Here is a 17,261-nt window from a genome sequence, read left to right as displayed (position 1 = left end):
ACTCAAATATGTGTGTGTGTGTGTCTGTATGTGTGTGTGTGTGTGTTTTCCAGGTACTCTATGAAGGTGGTGAAAGCAGCAGCTCAGGTGCTGAACACACTGTGGCAGTACCGGGATCTGCGTACCATCTATAAGAAAGTGAGAACTTTGGTGTTTAAACTTGAAACAGTCCCATACTTGTGTCTGTTCACAATCAATTGATTTGTACAATTCAACTGTAAGAAAGAAACTGTTAAGCATGTGTTACATGTTGTAATATTCAGTGTGTACAACATGTTTTTTATCAATATGGACTTACTGTTGGTCACACAAGACATTTATTCAAATATTCCCTGTGACCAAAGGCGGGGAATTTTTACAACGAGATACAACACAAGAGTTTGACCAAATCCAGCACTGCTCTGGTCATTCAAACCACCGCTTTTCCTCTCTTCTTCCCAACAGGATGGATGGAACCAAAACCATTTCCTCACTCCAGTTTCAACACTTGAACGGGACAAGTTCAAGTCTCAGCCCACCCTCCCCACCAGCACCATTCAGATGTCCCCAGTCAACCACACTGGTAGGCTCCAGTTTCCTACAGACCCTGCCAGATGAAAATAAACTCTGCCAGTGAAACGTGAAAACCTCTGGAATTTACTGTTGAAATGTGTTTTTCTGTTCCCAGCTGCCAGTGCCACGTCGTCTCCTGCCATGAAAGAGCATAGAGACACCGTAGATTACAAGAGAGCACAGTCAACTATGCAAGTTCATAATAACCAAGGGGACAACAGTATCCAAAAAAACCAGTATACAGGTACTCAAACAATGCACACATCTGAAAGTCCATACGGTTTGCCCATTGGTATTCTTTAAAAATGTATCCACTGACTGCACCAGACTGTAATCACAGGCTACCCTCTGGTCCTCTCTGTGCAAGGCTTCATCTATTTTATCCCTCATAACGCTCCAAGCAGATTCCATGGCCAGCCTCGTCTCTTTTTATCATCTCCAGTAAAGCCTGCCGGCACTGAGACAGTCAGTCATTTTCATTTCCGAGCACTTCGGAGCTGGTCCGCACAGCAGTAAAGTGAATTGTTCAGCCAGTGGAGGGCTCGTTGTTAGCTGACCCGAGTCGTAGCATGCAGACAGGGGCGGTGAGTGGGTACCCAGACACACTAGAGTCAGACGAGAGCTCTTGTCAGCCTACGCTGGTTGGCGGGAGCAAGGGGAGGGAGGAGTAAACAAAATGAGCCGCAGCCTCAACAGTCCATGCATTACATAACCAAATAGAAGTTGAGTTTCTGGATTCCACCAGTCGGGTAAAGTGGCAACAATAATACTCACCCCATGGGCAATGCAAACGACAGTGCCCAAATGTATTAGTTGATGGTATTGCTCTCACAGCATAACGCTTCTTGATCATGCTCCATCTAAATACAGATATTTGTCCTCTGGGGATGTGTTGACTTTTTCCCTGATATGAAATGAAGTCAGGAAGTGTATTTGCTTAAAGTACCATTAAACTGCTCTTTATATGTATTCATTTCCAGGGTCTGGCAAGCCTTCTCCATATTACTACTCATCCCCCACAAGAGAGGAGCCCAGAAGAACACAGGTGAATATAATAATTCTTCAAATATGTTTGGCTTTATTTCACAGGCTCTGCATTCATATCTGCTTGTGTTTTCAACCCTGCCATGGTAGCTTTTATGAGGTTGTTTCCACAATGCAAATTAATGCGATATATTATTTGCAAGCAACAAGCAGCACCCCCTGCAATGATATAACATAATATTATCTTGGTAATCACATACAATAACATAGCACAATAAAAGAAGCCCAGAGGGCCATGTCTACACAGTTATGTATTCTTCCTTATTATATTTATTAGTATACTTCAGGACTTGGTTGAAGGTTCTGACGGAGACGAATCCTCACAATTTCCCAAAGCCCAGGGTGATATCTTACAGCCTAATGATATTCAATTGCCAATGATTTACAAGGCAGGCTCAAAATGACTCAAAACAATAAAAGGAATTACATTTCTTGTTGATTGATTTTTTAAAATTTCTGATCACCGTTTGCTTCGAGGTAGCGTTTGATAGTAATGGTACACGGCCGTTGTTTGAGATCCCTCCAACGTGCTGTACAAACCTGGCGAGGACAGCGGGCTCTTCCACCCCTCTTGACTAATATATAGAGACTGACTGTGGATAAATGCCGATGCTGGGAATGACCCAGTCCATCAGCTATTGTCTGAGCGAGAGTGATTGTGACTGCTGGGATTGAGATCGTCCGGGTGCGTCTCAGGCACCTGTCACTGTGGGACACGTCCATGTGTGCCCATTCAGATAACAGGCACAGTGAGGAGGAGGGAGGAGACAAATGAGAGCATTCTCTTGTGTCTTTCATCCCATCACATTAGGCCAGTTAATGTTCGAGGACAGTCATCACCTCATTTATTTGAGATAAATTCCTTCTATCTTCTGGATTCATAGCCTTTACTAAGTTTTCTGTTGCATTAGTGGCCAGAGACGTGGGGGCTCTGAGGTGTTTGAGTAGTTTATTCGTGTAAAGACAAGAGTGCATTTAGATGAAACTGCAGACATGCTTGCATCTTGGATCTTGCATCTAAATCTGTCCTTCTGTACACATTACATCTATTGTTCTGTCCATCCTGGAGAGGGATCCTCCTCTGTTGCTCTCCTGAAGGTTTCTTCCCTTTTTTTCCCCCTGAAGGGTTATTTGGGAGTTTTTCCTGGTCCGATGTGAGGTTTTGGGGCAGGGATGTCTATGTGTACAGATTGTAAAGCACTCCGAGACAAATTTGTAATTTGTGAAATTGGGCTATACAAATAAACTGAATTGAATTGAATTGGTTCATTTTATTACCAACAAGTGGAAGATTCTAACACAACTATTTGTGTTCTTGACAATGCTGGAAGAAGTACTCCGATTCTTAAATAATTGGAATACTTTCAGCATATATATTTATTATTCAAGACAAGAGAAAGTAATGCACATAAAACCCGGAAACTATATCTTAATGTATTTTCACATCGGTTTTTGTATAGATTGAACAAACAAGATATTGTTTCTAGCCGTTGTTTCCAATCGCTATGCTAAGCTAAGCTAACCTGCTGGCTGCGGTATTATATTTATCAGATAGACATGAGCAGATTAGTGGTATGAATTGTCATGTCTCAGTTTATTTAGCTTACTTTATATGCTTGCGGGTAATAATGCATCATACAATTGGAATCTGAAAGTAGCCACTAACCTTACCAGCACAATACATGTAGTGGAGTAAAACGTACAACATTTCCCTCCGAGATGTAGTGAGTAAGTATTTTGAAATGGAAATACACCTCAAGTACCTCAAACAGTCATTTGAATCCTTAAAATGTTGGTCCTGGTTGATCTGGCATCACTTGTGTTAGAGGTCGCCTGTAACTCCTCATCTACTCGCCTGTAAGTCTGAAAGGACCATGTCTTGTTTCGCAGATTTGTTTCTAGTGATTCAACTTGAATCTTGGTGATGAATGCTTCACAATTTAAACCTCCTGATGTGTTTGCCATTTGAATGCTTTTGATATTAGGCAGCAGCAATGGGAAATGTTTGCTTTGCATGAAGTACATATGGGCTCTGATTCGGTGTGAGGAGGCTGAACAGTAAACAGTGAGACTGACATCAGTGAAACAGATTCACTACGTTACATACGGATCATTTCCTGTGAATATCTTGTCGACTCCGCCACTAACATTGAAAACTAAAGAGAATCATCAATAATTTGATTTCAGGATTTGACTCGTGGAATTGATTTCGCGAGGATTACAATTTTAAGCACGGCGCTTGAGTACATTTGTTCGCCGCTGCTGGCTCTTCATCTTGTTTCAGTGAAACTCAAATCTGCCTCTTGTCCTTGCAGCCCGTGTATTATAGCGAGGAGCCAGGCAGGAGGAACTACGATACATACAGAATGTACCCGCAGCATCCCTACGGCTACGACGACCCGTACTTAGAGCAGGTCATCACCTACCCGCCCACAGCCGACTACAGCTCCAAGCCTCACGGACTGAAATCCACCACCAACTATGTGGACTTTTACGCGAGCACGCGGAGGCCTTCCTACAGGGCAGAGCAGTACCCGGGCTCTCCTGACTCCTGGGTATAGGGGGGAGAGGGGCAGGGAGCCCGAAGAGCACACAAGAACTGACAAAACTTTTTCATGAACTTGGCTTCATAAGTGTTTGTTTTAAAGTGAATGTGTGTGTGTGTGTGCGTGTGTGTGTGGAGAGGGAGTTCAACTGACTGATGGCAGATGGAAAGATGGAATGTGTGCCAAAGAAGGAAATCAAGGAATGTTCTTTTTAAATTATTTTTTATTTGGTAGAGGAAGATGGAATCATGCTGGGGGGCCTGTCGAGGGACGATTCCCTCCACGACGGTGAGGAGACGTGCATCCTGTCTAGATGTTTATGTTTTCTTTTCTTTATGAAACTCTTAGCTGTGATAGCGGGGTCAAAGGTGTGAGTCATGTGAGCGAGGGTCCGCGGTAAGAGTCAAGATGGGGAATGTGTATGTGCTGAAGCCAAAATGGATCATGAACTCTTATCTGTCAATAAAAAACACACACACACACACACAAAAACAAAAGTACAATAATGATGTTAGATTGTACAGAGGGATAACGTTGTATCTGTACTCAACGTTGAAGCTGTGTAATGCCATGAAGTCTTGTACATTTCTTTCATTATATTGTAAATATAGAAGAAGAAAAAAACATGTTACCTGGTTTACACTCATCAGCACTGGTTAAAAAAAACGAAACTTGTGCCATGTCAAATCGCTTTAGATATATAAATATATGAAGAAACAAAGATGGCATCACAACCATGCGAAAAATAATAAAAGGTCAATTTTGTTTTTTAAACCCTGTTGTTTAATTGTAACTTTTCGTCTAATTGCAACTTTTCGTGTAATTGCATCGTTCGGTGTGTTTCTATGCACAAACAAATGAGTGGGAATGTGGGAGAAACACACAACAGAAACTCTCCTCTCTTTTGGATAGTTTGTTCTCTGCAGTTTCCTGTTGTTCCACTATTCACACAAACATGTGGGGAAGCAGGCCGGCTTCCAACCAGCAAGGCTGCGCTTCATAAAACTGCTTCTGATAGGTCCACATAAATGTGGGGGACAGATTTGTGGACTATTTGTGTGAAAGACACACCCTCATGCTTTAGTCCACCATCAGTGCATGTGCACTGTTCAGAGTGGGAACTTTCAAATCAGCACATCATAAGTGTATCAAGGTACGCTGATCATCATTTAAACTTGCCACTAAATGCAAAGTGCTGGTGTGGACCATGTACCTCTCAGGGTGTTGGAGATTTAGATCACTTCTCTCTAAAGGAGTGAGCAGGGCTGCGGTCACTAAATGTGTTCCAGTTGGGTAAAGAATAATAATCACCATATTGAAGAGCAACTATACAGCGATGTAGAAGCAGTGGAGGAAAATAAATCTGTGACCCAAAGAGCCTGCAGCAACACTTAATAGCACATGTTAACATGAACACACACACACCCCTCCCCCTCTAAGATCTGGTTACCTATTAACCCCTTAATGTGTAATACATGTAGGTTTTCTATGCCACCTGGTCTGACGTTTGCTGTGTGATTTCCAATCGTTATGCTAAGCTAACCTGTTGGCTGCAGTATTATATTTAAGTTTTAACAGATAGACATGAGTAGATTACTGGTATCAATCAGTATCTTGCAATTGGAATCTTTAAAGTAGGCACTAACTTTACCAACACCATAAATGCAGTAAAACGTACAACATTTCCCTCTGAAATGTAGGGATTAAGTAGTATGACAAGAAAATACACCTCAAATATACTATTCAACACAAACGTACCAAACAGACACGATGAGGGTCTTGAAACTAGCCTCAGGGATTGATGATAACACACAGCTTTAAGATCAGATAACACCCTTAAAGCCCTTATTGTGTCAGTTGACATTTGACTTTAGTTAAGTATATAAATAAATACCCAAACAAGTGTGCTAGTCATTTGACAAACAGTCACCAGGTTTCTTTGAGCAAGAACATATAATACAGTCTCAATCATGTGTTAATAAGACACTAAATACAAATGATATATCATTAGACTATTGTTTAGACAGAGAAGTGACTTTAACAGTGAAGCTGCTGCAAAGCATCAGGACTAGGTCATGTAGGACAATTTGGAGATTAATGATTTTTGTTATATGCATGCGTGGAAGCAGATGTCAAATCAAATGTGGAATTACACACATGGTTACACACCCAGAGGTGTGTTTGATTGGCATCCGCCTGACTCGGGTTGGACTTGATGGAGCATCTCTAAGTTGAGTGACACTTCTGAGGAAGGAGAGATCTTTTTAAACAAGCTCAAACATATAAGCAAGCCTCACCCTCAGGCTGGATCGTATTCAGCCAGAGTGACTGGATACACCTGTGGATATCAATGTTAATCACACGCAGTGTAGATACTGATATCAATGTTCACTTCCATGTGCATTTTTACACAAAAGCACAAAGATAGTGTTGTTGTTGTGCGTGTGAGTTAATGTCTGGCCCACTATTTCTGTCGGGCGGAATCACAGCACTTGTGGATTGCGCTTATTCGGTTCAAATGAAACGGGTTTGCCGAGATTTTCAAAATAAGACAGTCCTTCAAATAATTAAATAAAAAGACCAACTTCAATAAAACATTAATAAAATAGTATTCCTGAGACAATTAATGTAAGTAAGGGATCCCAATGGGACATTGTATATTTGTTGTTATTGTTTTACAAGTCAGAGCGCAGTGAACATCTCAAAGAAGCGTCTCTTTAGCTGCGCGCTTCCGGTCGCCCAACAGGACGTCATCTCTGTTTGAACATAAAAACAACGAGTGGGCGTGGAGCAGAGTTGCTGTTGTCGTGCTTTCTTTGCGTTTACTCCGAAAAGTTTGAAAATATGGTGCAGCAAATCTCCAAGTCTAGAGCGAGTGAGACTCCTCTGCTGAAAGCTGGCCATCCTCCGGCAGGTAGGCCGTTGTTCGCGTGACTTTGTGTTGTGGCGTTGGCTTTTATTTGGTGGAATGCGTTAAAGCCAAAGCACGCTGTTGTGATTGTTGTTGTTTTGCACGGCTGAACCCAGATGGAGAGAGCCGTGCAGATCGAGACCTCACGTCTCTTTGTTTGTTGCACTATCCCGCTGTAACGAACAGGTTGCTGCAATATTATCGTGTGATTCTCTGATTTCTGTTAGTACTATTCGCATCCATCGGGCGACTCGTGTACATCTGCGGCTCACGCGCACGCGCTTCTTTGCAAGCAGGCCTCCGCTGAAAGTAACACTGTGTTCTCATCGGCTGAATGCTCACACAGGCACGATCCCTGCAGCGCACACCGACTGTTATTGTTTGTTTTTGTTATTTTTATTTATTTATTTGTAGACTGCCACAATTTGTGTGTGCATGTAAACCAATACATTTTACTTGTTTGCGTTTTAAGTGAACGTTGCATGATTTATGGAGAACTGCTTTAATGTCTAACTCGCGTTGTAAGGTGGAGAAGATGTCTCATTAGTTATATATATACTTTTTTTTGAATGAAGTAATGTCTTCTCACATATTTAACCCATGTTCGTCTCTGGGTCAATAGTGAAGGCTGGAGGTAAACGGATGGCCAAGAAAAGCTTCGACGACAGTGGCAGCCATGGGATTCCAGACAAGGAGACCAAGAGGACTGATAAACCAAGGTTGGCCGGAAATCTTCATCTTTTAAATTGTAATAAATGGTGTCAATTAAAAGGGATATTACCTCACACGGTCATCAGTTTTGATCTAGTAGACAACTGAAATGAGTTTAAGTGAAACCTTTTGATGTGTTTGTGTGTGTGCTCTTGCAGCAGGTCCCTCACCACCTCCAACAGGATGCAACCAGTTAGTATTCTTCTGTCAGGAACTCTTGACAAGGTAAAAAAAAGGAAACTTATTTTTAAAATACCATTTACAAACTGGAATAGTCACAGTGCGTCTCGTGCCACACTACAGTGTGTGATAAACTCCTGCCTGTTTGCAGCTCAGCCATAACTTTCCAGAGACTCCAGTCAGCATGAGGCACAGCAAGGTGCGCCCTGCTTTGGAAAAGTCCTACTCCCCCCGGAACTTTGTCATCCAGCAGCCGCAGAAGTTTTGAACAACATGTGTTTAATAAAATCCCAGAGGGAACCATGCAAAGTCAACCGTGAAAGGCAAACATGAAGCGCTAGACACGCGCGGGGACTGACTGGTTGTCCGTAAAGTGTCAGTGTTTATGAAGGGAGAGCTTTCGTTGGGCTCTGTTTATACTTTCTAGGCTGCGCTTGTTTATAAGAATACTTTAAAGTGGCATTGAATCTGTATTTTCAAGTGTTGTGAGAAAAAAGTCCTAGCTGATGAAAACCAGATGGTGTTTTGGTATGTTTATTAATATGAGGGTTGGGGGTTGTAAAGTGAGGTTTTTTGATAGCTTTTCCAGTGAAATCTTCTCAATGTATTGCTTGTCTCTTAGATTTGATAAAAACGTATCTAAAAATAAATTGTATGGCCGTACTAGATTGCGGATCTCTTTTTTTTCTTTTCTTAATGTGTATTTTGTAGTAAGCTACAATGACCACTAGGTGGAAGTAAATCGCTATTTAAAACACCTCTTTGAGCTTCAAACGACTAACTTCAAGCCTTTGTTGCCTTTTCAAGCATTTATTCACTGATACATACTCCTGTGCATTGCAATAAGTGACTGCATCGACTAAATCTTGACTATCGTGCTGATCAAAAACAATCTAAATGTCTGTTCTTCCACAGCAGCTATTTTAGTATCTCTTGAATTAAGGTTCCATTGTGGATGGTGATTCACTGTTAAACGGTCTGACTAGACAAAGTCTTTAGGGACTTCCCTTAAAGGCCAGCTCTGTCTTGTCAGTAAACAAAAGCCACAAACTGCTCGGCTTCGCTTGAGGCCTAATGACTCCAACAAAATATTACATCTGCAAAAGGACCGCAGTTAAGTAAGCAAAGAAATCCATGCTGGTTTAGCGTCAGATTTCTGAGTGACGTTGTATCCTGCAAGCTGCCCTTCCAACGTGTCATTATAGACACAGGATAATAGCACATACATAGACTAAATACATTTAAATCAATGCTGCCAAAGAAATATAAAGAATCTTGAAAAGAAACTGAAATGAAAAGATTCAAATACTAAACTCTTTTCTGGAAACCTCAATTTTTTTGTTAAGCCTTTTTCAAAGATATTTTGACTTGTCTTGGGTCCTTTCAATGTGTCACAGTAAATCATGATTGCTGCAGAGATTCATCTAGCACAATACCAGGAATGGAATTCAACCTTCTATAAAACCAATTTCTCACACCAACATGTACGTTGAAGGCCAATATATTTTTTTACGCCCTCATTACCAACACTGAATGCATTGGGGAAATGCCACACATTGGGCCTACAGAGACCATTCTCTTCCATAGGCAGATTACATTTTACCCAAGTTGCACCATTCTACATGTGATTAATACTTAATGATTTATAACTTTAGGGTTGTTGCCTATTTTCGTTAAACATCTGACATTTTTTGGGGGGGCGAAGCCAGTATCAATGTATGCTCTCTAGGGTTGGGTACCGAAACCCGGTGCCAATATGGTACCGGTTCCAATACAACCGGTATTACCCGGACCGAAACGCAACGCACATTTCGGTGCTTCTTTCCGGTGCCTGAGCCGATTAAAATTGAAAAAAACTATTGTTGTGAACTTCTCTGGTGACTCCGCCCTGTCAGCAGGTTACGATAGCCTATCATTTAACTTTGACAGCGGAGGCTGCGCCGTGTGCAGTGTTGCCAGGTCCGCGGTTTTCCCGCGGAATTGGGCTACTTTTGAAGTGTTGCCGCGGGTTGAATTTTTTGTCCGCTGGTTCGGGTAGACCTATTTTGCATGCAAATTACATGAATATCTTTAAATAAAAATCCATATTTTAAATGAAATAATTTATTTATACCCAAATCCTACCAAACTGACTCCAGATCAGCACGTACACGCCGACACATCCGCGCAGTGCCTTCGATCTCCGCGACCTTGTCCGTCACCATGGAAACATTGTCACGTGACATCTAAGCGCTTTGGTGCTAGTGACGTCACGGAGCCCCGAAGCAGAGTCTGTAAGTAGAAGTGATTTCCAGCAAAGCAGCAGGGATTTGTGAATCTCACAGGAGCGGTGGGCGATAGGCGGTTCAGAATCGCCTACACGGGAGGAGCGATTCATAGGCGAGTATGATTATGAATCGCCTACCTCCCCAACGGGGTGGGACGGTTTGGCGAGAATCACCTCGTGTGATTACTCCTACACCCCATCCCGGGGTGGGTTTGGTTCTGTGGGATTCACAAATGGGGCCCTTTTAACCCCTTAGTTTATTTTAGTTTAGTTTATTTCGATCAGCAAAATATACAACAATCAGAATTCAACAAAAGAAGAAAGTGGCTGACCGAAAGGGTCGAGGCTGAAGCTATCTAGCTTATAAGTGCCCTAACCTATGATTTCTCAAAAAAACTTATTTCAAAGAACCATATATATATATATATATATATATATATATATATTAGTGCTGTGAAAAATAACGCGTTAACGCGTTATGATTAAATTACAGGATTAATTTGTTTTGTTTTTTAACGCATTTAACGCATGTGCAGAATGAGCTTCCAATCCGTCTGTTGTTGGTCGTCTCTACAGCAGCATGTCATTCTGTCTCTTCGTGTCGCGTTAACACGACTCCGATCTCAGTCTCGCGCGCGCCGCAGAGCTCCGGTGCCGCGCCTGACGAAAAAAAGTCACTTGCATGAAGGAGTTATGCTTAGGACACCAACATGGTCAGCAGCGGTACTGGACATGGACTTTAAAAGCAGTGTATATGGTTTGGCACGGGCATATTTTGAGTTCTGATATTGGGCTGGTTTTGATTGGGCTGGTTTTGTCACACAGACCTGGCAACCCTGGCCGTGTGTGACTACGTGAGCCCGTGTCGAGCACACCAGCGTCAGGCTGGGCGCGATGGGGAGACCGTCACCGGTCCCCCTGAACACGTGGAGACCGATTATGACGAGCAGCCTGAATTTAGATTAGTACCGTAACGTTGACTGCAAGTCTTGCATTCATAAAAGTAGGCCAAGAAATAATAAATTAGCCATTATAACCATGCTTAAGCTAGCTCGTAGCTAGCGCTAGCTACGAGCGTGACAGTCTGCTAGCAGATGTGTTGATGTCCAGCGGTCCCGGCTGTATACCCGGTGTTACCGGGAATATAATGACGGAGGAATAAAGACCGTGGGGCGTCACTTTGTTTCAGTGTAACTCTCGCTGTCAGAAGCAAAACTTTATTTGTCACGTGTCATCTTCAGTCCCTCTGATTGGTTGTTCTCTTTGCCCATCAAAACAGTGACAGGATTAACCCTATAAGGTCTGCACATGACAATACATATCACATCATATAATGGAGAACATATATTGTGTATGTTAACAGTCTGATATCCGTTGTGTGTCAGTGCTCCATGATAACGGCTTCTACAGGGAATATGGCCAAAGAGGTTTTTAATGTCCTCATTGTGCGTTTAAAATAAAAAAGGTATCGGTTCAGGCACCGTTTGGGCACCGGTATCGTTTTAAAAGTACCGGTTTAGCACCGGTATCGGAAAAAACCCAAACGATACCCATCCCTAATGCTCTCACACCTTATTTCTCAGAAATAAAGTGTGCATATATCCCATACTGTCCTGTGTGGAAGTTTTTATTTCGACAAAGTATAAGTCACCTGACCGTGGAGCCTGAACACTATCTTTTAGTAATGCTATACTTACGCTGCAGAATGAGCCTTTGTGTCTAAGTTATCCGTTTCAATAAAAGCCCTGCGAGTGTGGGAATAGAATAGCTTCTCCTAATCTACGAACAGGTTGAGTGTGAGCATGCAAGCGTGTTTTCCCCTGTTCTTGCGTGTCATGTTGTCCATTTGTTCACTCACAACCTTTTTGTTTGCACCAGAAAGCCCTCAAATTATCTGCTCGTTTGTTCGCCCAACAAAGTACTCAACGATAGCCTTGCAAACACAACGTGCCAACCTTAAATTCCCAGTGATGCTCATGCTGTTCACACATGCCTTTGGTGCCATCTGTGTGTGTAAAGTTCAGAGACCCCTTCAGCTCTGTTTGAGTAGTGGAGCAGTTGGTGGTCTTCTGACTTGCAGACATGGAGCATTTCTCTGCCAGTGTCTGCCCGTTCCCTGCCATGTGAAGAGCCTCGCTGACCCAGTGACGCCCACCACACTGCTGAGAAAACACTGTCTGCTCAATGTATAACACCGCCTCACACGGAAGGGTGGGAGGAATGAGAAGATGTGTACAGTCCCAAAATATGTTCCAATCACCACAGTACACTTTTTAAAGTATGCAGGTTAATGCCTTAAATTGCAGAATTATAATTGACAAAAGACACAATTCTGATTTTATGGCATTACACTTCTGTTGAACACATCTTTGGTGAGACAAATGTGTTCCCATGAAACAAACTGCATACAATATTGCCACCTCACGAGGTCCCCATAGAGTAAGGGCTGCTGTGAGCATCACTTGATGGGCAGAGGGTGAGTCAGAAAGCCTTTGCAGTTAATTGTATTCCACAGAGTAAGGACTTATTTGCACTTTGGACATTTTAAGGTAATTAGATACTGTTTTTATATACCTGCATATCTCTCAATAGGAATGACATTTGAATTAAGATCATATGCTGATATGAGGCCAACAGTAGACACCGATTCAGCAGTACACACTAAGCTACTGAGAGACATTCTACAGCCACTGTCACAAACCTAAGCCAATTAGGCCTAATTTACATAAAAGCTTTGACTCATGTTTCAACCCTTCCTCACCTAATGGGCATCAACAAGGATGAAGTTACATAGTACACTACATACATACATATGAGCAATAACATAACATGTATTAATAGTAAAAGTGCTTATTGTAAAGACTGTGATAAATCGTTGATATTTTAATGTTGTAGCTGTACAGGTGGTGCAATGTAGCAATACATCATGTTTTATGAGCTTCTTTAATCTTGTGTGTAAAATCTTAATCTGCAGAGTAACAACTAATGATAAAATAAGATTAATATATGGAGTAAAAATTACAACAAAATAAAAAATATATTTGAGGCCAAGATGACATCTTTAAATTGTTTATATTGCCCCAAAATCAATACATATATATATATATATATATAATTTCCAAAATATATAAAAGAAAAAAGCAGCAAATCCTGACTTCAGAAGCTGGCATTTAGAAATGTTTGGCAATTTTGCTTGATAGGTGACTTACACAATTATACCAATTATCACATTTATTGTTCATACATTCTAAAGTTATTAATCGTCTCCCATCTGACAGGAAGCCTACTGGTGCACATGTATAAAGTTGTACAAAAAGTAAAAAGGCTTAACGCAGCCTTCATGTTGCTTTACTTCTGCAATCAACATCAGTGTTTATCTTGCTCATCAAAAGTCTTTAATATTATTTTGAACACAAAATTATCCTTCATGGTGACCTGTAAGTGTTAAGCTAAAATGTCAGTGTTTTAAGGCTGATTCCAGAAAATCTAGCCTTAGTATATTTAAATTATTACTAACAAATTAAATAAAGGATCCAGTAATTATCTTGAAATATGATTCTGACAGTGTGGCGGGCCTTTGAAACAGCATAAGATAAAACTGCATCAAAATTTATTTTCACTTATATCAGTATCCCACAGTTTTATTTTAGTCATGATTTCCTAATAATTTTGTAACTATGCTATCTGGTATTTTGACTTGTGTTGAGATGATGAGCAGGGAAACGCTTTATCTCAATCATCACAATGAGCAGCAATTTGAACAAATAAGAATGGAAAATCCAAGAGACTGAACTATTTGAGGGACTTCGGTGTTTCTGGTTAGTCCCTGCAGCAAATCCCACAACCCTCTAAATTACAAGCCTGCAGTTTACGGTGATCCTAATCCATGTATCTTCTAGCGTCGAGCATCCTGTCGTGTCCATGAGGCACGCACAGAGACACGAGGAGGAAGAGGAAAAGGGGAGGAGGGAGGAAGGGGGGCCTTCCTCTCGGTTCCCTGGCCTCTGGTGATGTGCCTCCCTCACCGATGACCTCACGCGGGGAGGAGGAGCCCAGAGTCCCGTCGCCTACCTTGGTGGATCCGGTGGGAACTGAGTTCGTGTGGAGATACGCTGGAAGACCGGGGAAAACTTTTTTGGGGGGTCTTTCTAATATCCATGACATTTATCAGGTAAGACACTAAAAATAACTATTCTCAAGTTGTCGTCAGAGCTGGCCCGGAGGTGTCGGTTCACCGGTTCGGTAAAAGTAACGCCTCAGAGAGTTGTTCCAGTCAGGGGAGTTTTGGTGGCATTTTTTCCTGGGAGGAATGTCGGGACATGCCCATTGAGCCGCCGTCAGAACCCACCGGGAATGACAGCGGCGTGTTTTAGTTCCCACTTATCCCGGGTTAGTGCAGCCTCGGTGTGTTGACTTATTTCCCGTGTCGCCGACGTGACTGACGTTAAGTGTGCCCGTTACTCGAGCGAGTTGGCTGAGCATCGAGCCAGCAGCGTTAACGTGAATCAAACGGAGCACGCAGGTAACGTTTCCGTTCGCTGCGACGTGACGCTAACCGGACACACACGTCACACTCAAACTCACCAACGTTAACCGAACAAGTTTATCTATTAGGGTTTCACTTTCAATTGTAATTGATTAGTCGATGATATTGGCACCATTTTTTGATAATGATGAATTACTAAAGAAGCAAATAGCTACATATATGAGGCCAGTGTAGTATACCGCTATTACTTAACTACGTTATAACACTTCCGGTGACATGGGGCTGTAATTATTGCTGTATTGATAATTTAATGTCAGTTAAAAATGCCTCGCTCACTATTCGTGTCAAATGTCACACTGGCTCTGAAGATTTAAAAAAAACATATTTTTACAAATTAAAAAATGTATGGGTGATTTGATTATGTCATGCATTTTGCTGGTATGTGGTGACCTTTCTAAAGACAAACAGATATCCAAGATAATTTGAAGATAGATAATAGGGATGGCGGAGTCACATCCTGCTCAGTAGGATGCAGATGTTTAGCTAAATGGTTAATGACTTTTCTTATAACTGTGTGGTCTTGTTTGATGCCAATGTAAGTCTGTATTTTGTGATTGGATGCTGTGGTTTTCAAACCAGGACCAAACCCAGATATAGTAGTAGGTTTAAGGGTACAGGACTGTAATCTTGTCTGCCCACATAGATTGAGTCATTGAAGTTTCACCACTGGCTCAATGTGACTTTAGCTGTTTTCAGCATATTTTGTCGTGGAGGATTATCCTTGTAACTCAGCCAGGTGCTTTGAAAAGTTCTGTGTTCCTTTCAGAGAAATTGCTTGTAAATGTCAAGATGCAGTTTTGATCTTTGAAAGCACATGAAGTCATCGATTCTGCGTTCTCTCTGAACAATTCATCTAAAGTCTTCATAATCTCTTGGCGGTCTTTCTGCCAGACCATTAGCTATGTCTTAAACTGAGTTACTTTTCTCAATCTAGCTTCAAGGGAAACTTCACTCTACATACAGTGTTGATTTTACATGTGACACTCAACAGGTGCAGCACGCAGGCTTTGCTGCGGACAATCCTGCTAACCTCCAGTTAACCTGGAGACAGTCAATATTAACTTCCCAATATAATTTCACGCAATTTTACGTTGATCTACAATGGATTTGCATGCCTCCATTCCAAGGCTAGATTGACCACAATTGTCTTCCAACTGCAGGGTTATGAGATGTTTGCACTACAGAGCACTCATCTTATTGAAAGTGCCACAAGAGTTTGCCTCCCAGTATCTACAGAGCCTGGTTCCCATGGTCCCCAGCCAGTTGGCCTGTAACAGATGCTGGCATCAGAGTCGCATTGTTATGGCTAAGGAGGAAAAGTTATTGGAGCCAGTGACCCGACGGACTGCACATACTGAGTTGTTGTTGATGTTGATCATGATGATGATGAGTTTGTACTTTTGAAAAGTGCTACTCATTGCAGAATCACTTGGGTCGAAAAGGAAACAGGAAAGAAACGCTAAATATTAGAAAAATACAAGCGTCAACATAATTCCCTAACACACGGATGCTCTCAAACCATACTTATATTTTACAGTTCAGCTGACTTACTATTGTTTTTTGGGGATCTGGTAGTTCTTGTATTTTGCAGTAGATATTGGATTTTAGCTTAAATCTGAAAGCTAAAGTACTGTCATCCATCTATTTATCACAAGGGCTCATAAGGGAGCAGTCTTCTATGCTATCTAAGTGATTTTCATAATGTGTACTCATGGCCAAGACATGTTCACACATATCCAAGTCATTGCGGTGGTTTTGGGGCATGTTGTAAAATAACTGTAATATCGGAGGAGGCAAGTAGCTGTTCCTCCCTGAGCTACTGAAACTGAAGCAGTGTGTTTATTGCTCCGCCGTTGGTGCGACACAATCTCCTGCAATGAGGTAGCTGAAGAGCCATAAAATCAAACAGGCCTAACATTGCAAAAGAAGGATACTCCTCGATGTTCTACTTACTCTTTATTTGCCTTCTAAAAAAACACTAATCTCACAGACATCATTAATAAGTCCTAAAGTTCTAAAATGACTACATATTTACCAAGGAAATGCATTATGTTGTATCCTCAGTGCTGGGGTGAAGGATCATACACAGGCCCTCTGGCAAAGAGGCATTGTGTAATTGAATTAGCTCAAGTTTCCTGAAGACTCATGGCACGTTTTGAATCAAAACGCCTCGCCTTACCGCTTAATTCCCCCTCAGGTCATCAATTAAAACATTACAGAATGACAGACATACATATTGAGTTGCCTTTGTGCGTTAGTGATAGTGTTGGCACGTGTCCAAGTATGACTCATTCTGCAACATTTTATACCAATGCTAAATATATCCTAACTTTATCTCTCGAGTTGAAAGTCCATGTACGCAGGTGTGTATGGGTTTTTAAGGTCTATGCACGAGCATATGTGCGCTCATGCTTGCATGTGTGTATCCAAAGCACGTGTGTGTCTGTTTGGAAGTGCTTCTTAGGAACAGCTGTTACTGATTTACATCTTTGTCAAGCTTTTTTG

General features: G+C 41.7%; 3 protein-coding genes across 6 annotated transcripts in view; all 3 read left to right on the top strand.

The window, feature by feature from the left end:
• pkp4 (plakophilin 4) overlaps positions 1-4,916 on the top strand; it is an 81,508-nt gene extending 76,592 nt beyond the window's left edge. For both annotated transcript variants that reach the window (XM_056426550.1, XM_056426542.1), the window contains 5 exons: positions 54-138; positions 445-562; positions 668-796; positions 1,533-1,597; positions 3,912-4,916. In XM_056426550.1, coding sequence (XP_056282525.1) covers positions 54-138; positions 445-562; positions 668-796; positions 1,533-1,597; positions 3,912-4,157 — 643 coding nt within the window. In that variant the 3' untranslated portion in view covers positions 4,158-4,916. The remainder of the gene's footprint in view (positions 1-53; positions 139-444; positions 563-667; positions 797-1,532; positions 1,598-3,911) is intronic.
• Positions 4,917-6,927: 2,011 nt separating this feature from the next.
• On the top strand, positions 6,928-8,607 carry dap1b (death associated protein 1b). Its single transcript, XM_056432860.1, has 4 exons — positions 6,928-7,056; positions 7,676-7,772; positions 7,923-7,989; positions 8,096-8,607. The coding sequence occupies exons 1-4, from the start codon at positions 6,987-6,989 to the stop codon at positions 8,210-8,212; spliced, it is 351 nt and encodes a 116-aa protein (XP_056288835.1). The 5' UTR covers positions 6,928-6,986; the 3' UTR covers positions 8,213-8,607.
• A 5,692-nt stretch (positions 8,608-14,299) lies between these two features.
• Positions 14,300-17,261, top strand: part of tanc1b (tetratricopeptide repeat, ankyrin repeat and coiled-coil containing 1b) — a 98,097-nt gene continuing 95,135 nt past the window's right edge. For all 3 annotated transcript variants that reach the window (XM_056422893.1, XM_056422883.1, XM_056422874.1), the window contains exon 1: positions 14,300-14,381. The gene's annotated coding sequence lies outside the window, so the exon portion shown is untranslated. The remainder of the gene's footprint in view (positions 14,382-17,261) is intronic.

The sequence above is a fragment of the Pseudoliparis swirei genome, chromosome 2, assembly GCF_029220125.1.
Source record: "Pseudoliparis swirei isolate HS2019 ecotype Mariana Trench chromosome 2, NWPU_hadal_v1, whole genome shotgun sequence".
Taxonomy (NCBI): Eukaryota; Metazoa; Chordata; class Actinopteri; order Perciformes; family Liparidae; genus Pseudoliparis; species Pseudoliparis swirei.
This window is presented reverse-complemented; position numbering and strand designations above follow the sequence as displayed.

Coding starts and splice junctions, on each gene's coding strand:
- dap1b (XM_056432860.1), top strand. CDS start 6,987: ATGGTGCAGCAAATCTCCAAGTCTAGAGCGAGTGAGACTCCTCTGCTG. Junction 7,773..7,922: donor AAGAGGACTGATAAACCAAG/GTTGGCCGGAAA, acceptor GTGCTCTTGCAG/CAGGTCCCTCACCACCTCCA. Junction 7,990..8,095: donor TGTCAGGAACTCTTGACAAG/GTAAAAAAAAGG, acceptor GCCTGTTTGCAG/CTCAGCCATAACTTTCCAGA.